This window comes from Grammomys surdaster, unplaced genomic scaffold, assembly GCF_004785775.1.
Source record: "Grammomys surdaster isolate TR1022 unplaced genomic scaffold, NIH_TR_1.0 210, whole genome shotgun sequence".
Taxonomy (NCBI): Eukaryota; Metazoa; Chordata; class Mammalia; order Rodentia; family Muridae; genus Grammomys; species Grammomys surdaster.
The window spans coordinates 588,492-599,160 of NW_021604655.1; the positions used below are offsets into that span (position 1 = coordinate 588,492).

General features: G+C 44.3%; 1 protein-coding gene across 1 annotated transcript in view; it reads left to right on the top strand.

The window, feature by feature from the left end:
• LOC114624824 (DNA-directed RNA polymerases I, II, and III subunit RPABC4) overlaps positions 1 to 1,025 on the top strand; it is a 2,747-nt gene extending 1,722 nt beyond the window's left edge. Inside the window, exon 3 of the mRNA XM_028771940.1 lies at positions 601 to 1,025. Coding sequence (XP_028627773.1) covers positions 612 to 788 — 177 coding nt within the window. The 5' untranslated portion in view covers positions 601 to 611 and the 3' untranslated portion in view covers positions 789 to 1,025. The remainder of the gene's footprint in view (positions 1 to 600) is intronic.
• The last annotated feature ends 9,644 nt before the right edge of the window (positions 1,026 to 10,669 follow it).

Genomic DNA, 10,669 nt, shown 5'->3' on the forward strand with positions numbered 1-10,669 from the left:
CCTCTTCTCCCTCTCCCTCTTCCTCTCCCTCTCCCTCTCCCTCTCTGTTTCTGGTTGCTCTTCCAGAGAACTTGAATCAGGTTCCCAGTACCCACATGGTGGCTCACAACTTTCTATAACTTCAGTCCTAGGAGATCCAATGCCCTCTTCTGGTCTTCAAGGGCACTGCATGTTCCAAGTGCACAGGCATATATACAAGCAGAATTCCCATACACCCTTATTGAACCAGGCCCTCTTTTGTTTCTAGATTCTGAATCTGTACTGAGCACTCTGGGCTTTCTGAACTTTTTTTTGTTTTGTTTTGAGACAGGGTCTCTCTATGTAGGTAGACCAGGCTGCCCTCAAACTCACAGAGATCTACCTGCCTCTGCCTCCTGAGTGCTGAGATCAAAAGTGTGTGCCCTTACATCTGGCTTTGTTTCCTTGTTGTGTATAAGAACTAAATGTATATAAATGTTTAAAAAAAATTTAACTTAAAAGATTATGTCAAGTGTCAAGCAAGAGGTGACATCCCAGAACTCGGGAGGATAAGAAGTTCAGGGCCAAGGACCGGAAGAGGCCTTTGCGTGCTCAGAGAAGGGACGCTTCTTCGTGCTGTAGAGGCACTAGCAATGGATGCCCAGAAAGATGTTCAACCACCAAAGCAGCAGCCAATGATATATATTTGTGGAGAGTGTCACACTGAAAATGAAATAAAATCCAGGGATCCAATCAGATGCAGAGAATGTGGATACAGAATAATGTACAAGAAAAGGACTAAAAGATTGGTGGTTTTTGATGCTCGATGAAATGAGGGTGTTCAGGAGTGTCTTCATTCATATATTTGCCTCATTGATATTTCTCTTTAATGTATAGCGTTTAACTTAGTTTACTTAATGACTACAACTGTATACCTATGATTTCATTTTAGAAATGCAGTTGTATTTTAATACTTTGTATAAAGGAAATTTTGGTTCAACATATGACTTAATTTATTGTTCTTGTAATTCCTCACACAGTGAAGATTAAAAGTGTTTCCCCAAACCACTTTAATTCAGTGTCTTGTTAAAAAGCCATCAGACCAGATGACTTGTGTTCAGGCCCTGGGATCCACATAGTAGAAGAGGAATCGACTTCTGAAATGGGTCTGTCCTCTGACTTCCACCTGCACACCAAGACTTGGACATGTGCATCTGGTCACCCACAGAGAACAATAACTAAAATAGAACATTGAAGATTCTGAATGCAGCTTTCTAGAACCCTTTTCTAAAGATCTAAGGAAATAAGTCCCTTGGAAATGACTGTATTTTGTCAACAACTCTAAACTGTCTAAGTATTGTATTTGCTGTCTGTATTTGCTGTAAAAAGTCAAAAATAATGGATTAAAAAATCAGAAGCAAATAAACTTAGATGGCTGGGCTGAGAACTGGCTCGGAAGTACTTGCTGTACTTTAAAAAAAAGAAGAAGAAGTTCAGGGCCAACCTTGGCTACATGAGACATTGTCTAACTACAATAACCTACATGAAGTACACCACCCCACTCTTTAAAGGTTCCTCTTAGGAGCTGGGATTCATGAAACTTGGGAGGTAGAGACCAGAAGATCAAAAGTTAAAAATAATCCTCAGATAATAATAATAATAATAATCTAAGAGTGATTGGCTTCAAGGCTTAGCCTAGAATACATGAAACCCTAAAATAGTGGTGAAAATGTAAAACAAAGATGCTTTCTAATAGACATTAGTATAGGAGAGTGTCACTTCAGGGAACCCTGTAAGATGCTCTCCAAAGAGAGCTAGCAATGGCTGTGCTCCAAGCTTAATACTGCCTTGTATTCTTGTGCCATGAGAATTTGCTCCATAGAAATACCCACTCCCACCCCCAGAAAAAAAGCAACACAGAACAGACTATTTATATCCAGAAGACACAAAGGACAAAGATACAAAGGTGGTTTCCCTGAAAGTAGATGTCAGTGAGTGACAGACCAAGAAAGCCAATGTGACAGAGAACTCAGGGTGTGGCACTCCATGTGTCCATGTCGGGAGAAGGCAGGCCCTGCTACCTCCGGGCTGGATTCCTTCTAGGATAGTTTTCCATCAGTGTGGCAAGATACCTAACAGGAAAGAGAAAGGGTGTGGTGGGATACAGCTTTAATCTTATACACAACGAGGAAACCAACAAAGCCAGATTAAGAGCACACACTTTTGATACCAGCACTCAGTTCAGAAAGCCCGGCATGCTCAGTACAGGTTCAGAATCGAGAAACAAAAGAGGACCTGCTGCAGTGAGGTTGAAGGCAAGATCCATCTCCTCAAAGTTTTCCTATGACCTCCACATATGCACAGTGGTGCAAGTGTGCATGTGGGCAAACACACACACACAAGCACACACACACTAAATTCATTAAATAAAACCCTAGCGTCTGGAAACACGGCTCAGCAGTTAGGAGTCCCTGCTGCTTTTGCCAAGGATCCAACTTTGGTTCAGCACCACACAGCCCAACTCTCCCACGCCACTTTTCATCTTGGAATCATTGTTGTGGGTCCTCTAATGATATCATACTTCCTGCCAGGAAGTTAGGCGATATAATTTTTTTTGAAGATTTATTTATTTGTTTCATGTATGTGAGTACACTGTAGCTGTCTTCAGACACACCAGAAGAAGGCATCAGATCCCATTACAGATGATTGTGAGCCACCATGTGGTTACTGGGAATTGAACTCAGGACCTCTGGAAGAACAGTCAGTGCTCTTAACTGTTGAGCCATCTCTCCAGCCTGACATAACATTTTTTATAAAATATTCGACTCATATTCCACTCATAGACTAAGGGTCCTTCCCTCAATCTTCAGACATTCTTCAAGTGTTTTTCTGGTACCTTTTTGGTCTTACCAGAAGGATTCAACATGTTCAGGAAGTGACAGGCACCAAACCCACTCAAGTCCATACAGAGAGAGTTCCCCTCTGTGCCGGAAACCCATTTCACTATTGGCACAAATGTTAACTATTGCAACCAAAGAGCTCAGTCTATGGTATTAAATCATCATGATGCCAGCGTTAAAAATATTTCGTGGCATAATTGGCTTCCAAACCTAGCAGCCAAGGTAGCCGTCGGCTAGATCATTCTCTACCCTGGGTAACAATTAACATTACAGTAGTAGATGGATTGGTGCCTTTCTTTCCTCTGAATACTGGTTTTGAGAAAAAGATTTTGATGATACAATGTCGGCCCCATCATTTGCCACTTTCCATGCAGAACTGTGTCCCTTTGCTATTGCAAAGGTCTTATGTACCACTAAGGCCCTTAGTGTTTCATCCTCCTGCCTCTACCTCCCACGTGCTGGACCATAACAAATAGTTTTTGTTTTGTTTTTGTACTGTGGGATGAACCCAGGGTCTCTCAAACGTCATGTGCATACTCTTCCAGCTGGGCTGTACAGCCAGGCTCCGTTTGGTATTTTTGTATATACTTTTTCCCTGGCCATCTGGGAAAAAGATGCAGTTAAAAAGATGGGAAACGCAGTTACCAGGATGTACACGTAGCCCTTTGCTCCCCTATTCGCATGTTCTCTGCTGACTCTGTGGTTTTCCTGGCTGGGTGGGGAAAAGCAGTATAATCAGTCTCCCATGTGTGCACAGGCTGGCCACGTGGGCTCGCATGCTCTCGTGCCACACCCCTCCACTCCAGGCCCCTCTCATCTTCTTTACACTGCATAGTTGACCCATGAGTAAGCTTCCACTTGAAAAACCACCAATTCCAGGACCGGAAATGCTCAGGACACAGCCAATAAAGTGTGTGGTTGGCAAGGACTTCTCACAGAATATCTGTGGCCCAGATGAAGGACATGTCTCTCAACTGACTAGAACACAGGGTTCTTTAGCAATGACCATGGACCACACTTTGACTGAGCTGTCTGGAAAACAAGTCAACAACTCCCACTACAACCAGGGAAAGAAACTAGAAAATGGCTTAGTTCAAAATCCAAAGGGCTTTGGCACCATGGCTACTTGTTTAAATGTCTCTCTTTCAGCATTACCTTTGGCCAAAGACAGTCTCTGGGATAAGGAGCACATTGGCTCTGTATGAAAAGAAGACAAGCCAGGCAGTGGTAGCGCACGCCTTTAATCTCAGCACTTGGGAAGCAGAGGCAGGTGGATTTCTGAGTTCGAGGCCAGCCTGGTCTACAGAGTAAGTTCCAGGACAGCCAGGGCTACACAGAGAAACCCTGTCTCGAAAAACGAAAATAACAAAAACAAAAAGAAAAACAAAGAAAAGAAGACAAAACACCACTTTCATGGGAAATGCAGTAACCAGGATATACACGTAGCCTCGGTAATGAACAAATAATATTAGGAAACACAGTTGCGGAAGGGCAGAAATAGGACAATGGTGTGGTGCTCCAAAAAGAATAATATCACATGCAACAGTATTTAGCTAACGAGGGGATGCGTTGCTATTGTATCAGCCCGTGGGAGTTATGAAGTAATCAAGAGATGGTTTCTGGGTTGAAACAGGAAAAAAGGAGTGCCTGGCCACTGGAATAAATATAGGCACAGTTCTTCTCTACCCAGTGTTCTAAATCTTTATTGATAAACTGCTGTTCCTCGCAAGGATCTGTGCATTTTATATGTTGACTCTATATTAATTTATTTATACACACAAGAGATTTTTTTCCCACCAAGTCTCTCATTTAAAAAAAAAAAATTCAAGCTAGAGAGATGGCTCAGCAGTTAAGAGCACTGACTGCTCTTCCAGAGGTCCTGAGTGCAATTCCAAGTAACCACATGGTGGCTCACAATCATCTGTAATGGAATCTGATGCCTTCTTCTGGTGTGTCTGAAGACAGCTACAGTATACTCACATACATTAGATAGATAGATAGACAGACAGACAGACAGACAGACAGACAGACAGATAGATAGATAGATAGATAGATTTTTTAAAATGTCCTAGGACAGCCGGGCAGTGGTGGTGCACGCCTTTAATCCCAGCACTTGGGAGGCAGAGGCAGGCGGATTTCTGAGTTCGAGGCCAGCCTGATCTACAGAGTGAGTTCCAGGACAGCCAGGGCTATACAGAGAAAAACAAAAAACAAAAACCTTTAAATGTCCTTGGCATACTTTAAGAGTGGGCTCTGGTGACCACTGTCTGGCCAATGGTGCTACACTTTCAAAGTCAGTGGAGTAAGGGGGAAAGTTGGATTTTTAGAATGGATGAAGCACAGTAATTTAATGGTTTTGAAAAGCCTTTCTCACTTGAGGAACTCATTCCAAGTTGGCAGGAGCCTCTGTTCCATGTGGTCATTCAGAAAACCAGGTTTTGTTTTATTTTGTTTTTACATCTTCTAGGATATATTTCACTTGCATGCTCAAAGCTGAATCTCCCTCCGGCAAATCCATGCTCTGACTCAAGGAGAGGAAAAGCAGTCTGGATTAGACAAACCACTGAGACTTAAGACGCAGGAATTCCCATCTCTTCGAATTCCACATCTTCCCATCATACAGTGTAGTGCAGTTCCATGGTCACATCTCTGGCAGGGAAGCCAGAGATTGCTAGCCCCAGATGGACAACTACTGATCCCATTATAAATAAGCACTGGCAGGGGCTGGAGAGATGATTCATCCATCCAGAGCACTGGCTACTCTTACAGAGAACCTGGGTTCAATTCCCTGCATCCACAAGGCAGATTGCAACCCTCTGTAACTGTTGCCCCTGGTGATCTGCTCTTCTATTGGCCTCTGCAGGTACCAGACATGCATGTGATACACAGACCTACAAACAGACAAAACAAAACACCCATACAAATTTCTTTTTTAATTCTTTAAATGTACCTATAGAAAAAGAAAGGGAAGTTGCTGGTAGAGTCTGCTGTGGAGACACATCTGGATGAAGGCACATCTGGATGAAGGCCATTTGTTGCTAATTTATCCCAGAGACACCTATGAGAGAATATGTGCAACATCTGAGGGCAGCTTTGGTCCCAGCACTCAGGAGGCAGAGGCAGACAGATCTCTAAGTTCAAGGTCAGCCTGGTCTACAGAGCGAGTTCCAGGACAGCCAGGGCTACACGGAGAAGTCCTGTCTCGATTAATTAATTTAAAAACAAACAATAAAAACTATTGCTCACCATTCTGGAGGCTGAGAAGTCCAGAATCAAGGCATCAGCAGATCTTTGTATGCCAAGGGTTTCATTTCTCATATATAATACCTTCTATAGGTCTTCAAATGCAGATGAGGCCAACAAGCCCCCTCAGCCTCGTATTTACTGGATTAGTTTTCCACATATGACTTTGGGAGAAGCACCAGTTTTTAGACCATAATGCCTTGCTGGTTCCATATAATTTATCTACTCCTGAGATGTTCCTAAGACAAACATGCTCCAGGAAACTAAGGGTCCTCGAAAGGCCACCCTGCTGCTCTCCTGGGCTTATCAGGCCACGCCAACTGACAGCCACTTGTTCACAATTAAGTAGTTATTAAGCTGTTTTCAGAAACTAACCTTAAATCCATTTCCTGGGTGGTGGGGTGGGACTCTTCTTTGTGCCAGGACCCAAGAAAACTAAAAAAAAAAAAAAAAAAAAAAAAAAAAAAGGTGCTCTGATGACAAAGATTTTAAGTAACCTGAAGTCTTAAGGAGGCAGGTTCAAGAAGTAGGCGGCGCCTTCTCTGGCAGAATGAGCTTGCTTAGCTCCTGCATGTACATCTTACTGTCCTTGCCTACATGATTAACTGATACTCTGCTGAAACAAAGGGGAGACCCAGAGTCCCTGCTCTGACTGCACTGGGAAGCAGGGATCCTAAGAGCTTCCCAGACATACACACAGGCAAAACAATCACGCACATGAAAGTATCTATTTTTTAAAGATAGATTAAGATAGATAGATAGATAGATAGATAGATAGATAGATAGATAGATAGATAGATGATAGATAGATGATAGATAGATAGATAGATAGATGATAGATAGATGATAGATAGATAGATAGATAGATAGATAGATAGATAGATAGATAGAGATAGATTGTCTGTCTGTGTGTCTCTGTGTGTACTCAAACGCATGGAACAGAGGATAACCTATCATATCACTTCTCAGGAGGCATCTACTTTGTTTTTTGAGACAAAGTCTTCCACTGGGACCTGGAGCTGACTGATCAGACAAGGCTGCCTGGCTAGTGGACCCCAGGGATCCCCTGTCTCTCCATAGGCCTCCCTAAGCACACACCTATCTTTGGTTTTTCCCACTGGGTTCAGGTGCTTTGCAAGACAATATTGAGCTCTTTCTCCAGCCCCTTCTCTTTTGTTTGCTTACCTGGTTGGTTTGGTTGTCTTTGAGAGATGGAGGCTCATGTAATTCAGTCTAGCCTGGGACTCATTGTGTAGCCAAGGATGACCTTGAATCGCCTCCACCACCTCCTGGGTGTTGGGATTACCCTGTACCATTACATCTAGTTTACGTAATCCTGGGGGTCAAACAAAGGGCTTTTAGCACAGCCGGCAAGCACCCAACCAGCTGACTACATACCAGCCCTTAAGCCTGCCTCTTTAAGGACAGAGTCAGTCCTCAGCTTGGTGCAAGGACGGGAGAGCAGGAGAGCGGAAGACTAGGAGCCAGCCAATTGTTTTTCAATAGCTAACCAGACTTTTAAAGGACTCTCAGATCACAGCTCTATCACCCTGGGGACATTTTCATTAGAACTGTCCCCATGTTCCCTCCTGCCTTCCCTCCCCCATCTGCCTGACTCGCACCAAGCTTTCCAGAAAAAAAAAAAGCTTTTGTTCCCAGGCAGAGGAGCTTCTTGTCCTCAGGCCAGGGCCCAGCCTCCCTGTCCCCTCCCTCTCCCACTCCCGGGTGAAGTCAGGCCAAGGCTGGGTGAAGAGTTCGAAGGGTGTGGGCGTTCTGCACTGGAACAAGGAGTCCTCTTTTTGTTGCTACTGATCTCTGTCATTTCTAGACAGATAGGAAGTAAAAAAATAAAATAAAAATAAAAGCAGCAAACATTCTTCAGTTCTAAAGGACAGCTGAGAGAGATCAGGAACCTCACATGGAGGCCCTGCCTTTAGAGGCCACAGGTACGAAATGTGAAGATCTATTGACAAAGCCTGAGGCTCTGTGAAACTAGCCCCACCCACACACTACATCCCCATGGCCTGGGATGTGACCTAGTGCAACCCCTTTGTTTTAGTTGGTCCATGCTCACTCCCAATCCATGTGCTGGGCAGGGGAAGTTGGATCTTTCAGGTCATAAAATCCACTGTTCCTCAGGGTGTTCAAGCATCCAGGCAAAGACAGCAAGTGACAACTTTCATTTTCCTTCAGAGATGAATCCTCTCCTGCTCTATTGAGGGAGGGATGGAGTTGGAGGCCTCTGATCTCTAGGGATGTGGATATAAAAAGCTTTGTCGGTCTCTCATATGAACACCTCCACCCCACTTGCTAGTAGCTTTCAGAGTCTAAGTGATAGAGAAGGAGGAAGAAGAGGAGGAAAAGGAGAAGGAGCTGGGGGAAAGGAAGAAACAGGACTGCCCTCCCTGGCTGTGTCAAACAATGAAATCTCTTCCTTAGGAGATTCCTGGGATCTGCAGAAGGTCTTCTCTGTGGTTCTCCCTTGAGCATCCTTCATTTGCACCTCCATACAGGTCAATAATCTGGGCTCCATCTTTGCTCTCCCTAAACTCAGCATCCCTTCCAACTTCCTGCTGAGAGCCCCTTGTTCCTCCAGGAGGCACCCCAAGAGCCCAAAAAGATACCACAGTGGCTGGCTCAGCCATGCTCTGCAGGAAGTCTGTGGGAGGCACTCACAGGGCCAGTCCCAGTGAGACCCTTCTACAGGAACAGAGCCATGGGACTCTCAGCTCTGAATGGCTCTAAGAATGAGGGCTGTGGGACCAGAAAGCCCATGGGAGTACAGCTTTCAGCAAACAGCTTTGACCTTTCCTTGCTTGCTTTTCTATTGCTGTGATAAAAACATGTCACGACCAAGACAAGCTTGTAATTGAAAGTGTTCATTTACATTGTATAGGCTTAGCATCCATGACCTCCACAATGAGTATAGCCTCAGACAGATAGGGATAGAGCAGCAGCAATAGCTGAAAGGCAGACAAAGAGAACTACCTGGGCATGGCACTCATCTTTTAAAACCTCAAAGCCTGCTGCTGCTGACACACCTTCTCCAACAAGGCCACACCTCCTAATCCTTCTCAAACAGTTCCACCACTAGAGACCAAGTATTCAAACACGAGAACCAATGGAGGACCATTCTCAAGCAAACCACCACAGCTCCTGTTCCCCACACTCACTCAAGTATTGTTTTCTGATTCTTGTTTCTTCTGTTTTTCGTTTTGTTTAGAGATAGGGTCTCCCAATGCACCCGGGGCTAGCCTGAAGCTATGTAGACCAGGCTGACCTTGAACTCCCAGAGATCTGCCAGCCTCTGCCTCTCAAACATCCATGTTGCTGCTTCTTCCTTTTTCTTCTAATTACATTTTTTATGTATCTGGAGAGAGGTGTGCACTGAGATGTGCACGTGGAGCTCAGAGGATGACTTGGGGGAGTCGGTTCTCTCCTTCTTTGTTGTAGGTCATGGGGAACAACTCAAGTCGTCAGGCTCAGAAGCAGCAATCTTTACCTGCTAAGCCATCTCACCACACACACACACACACACACAAACACACCCCTTTTATGTGTGTTTGTGTGTAAACAGATGTACATGAGGGTGGATGGCAGAGGTCAACCTTGGGTCTCATCCACAAGAATAATTTCTACTTTTCTTTTTTTTTAAAGATTTATTTATTGTACACTGTAGCTGTCTTCAGACACACCAGAAGAGGGCATCAGATCCCATTACAGATGGTTGTAAGTCACCTTGTGGTTGCTGGGAATTGAACTCAGGACCTCTGGAAAAGCAGTCAGTGGTCTTAACTGCTGAGCCATCTCTCCAGTCCCCTACCTTGTCTTTTGAGACAGTGTCTTTTGTTTTTTGTTTTTTTTTTTACAATAGGCCCTGGGGCTCACCAGTTAGCTTAAGCTGATTGGCAAGCCCTCTAGGAGTCTCTACCTCCCCCCAACTGGGTTTACAAGGTGTGTCATCTTTGGTTTTGTTTGTTTGTTTTGTCTCATCTACACATAGGTCCTCCTGTTTGCTGACTGAGTTCTCTCCCCAGCCTCTTACTTTTTGTTTTTGACACAGGGTCGGTCTTTTCTTGGCCCATGAGCCCCAGGGAAGAACTGGGATTACAAATATGTGCCCCATGCCCAGCTTTTTTAAGTATAGGCTCAGGGGATTGAGCTTGGTCTTCATGCTCCTGTGGAAAGTACTTTATGAACCAAACTATCTCCCCAGCTCTCCTACACTGGGGCCTCAGTCCAACCTCTATAATCTCTTACATGGAACCTAGAATGCTCAGGGTCCAGTCTCAGGCCCCAAAGCTACAGTGGTGAGTGACCTGCCTGCTCATTCACCAGTGTGGACCTTCTGTTATGTGCACCCCACAGGTGTAGGTGTTTGACAACTTGGAAGATGAGGGCAGTTGTGGAATCTTTAGGACATAGGACCTACCTGTAGCCCAGCCTTACCTTCAGCTCTAGTCTATATGTATGTCTATATGTATATGTAGTCTATATGTATATGTGCATTGGTGTTTTGCCTACATATACATATACATATACATATACATATACATATACATATACAT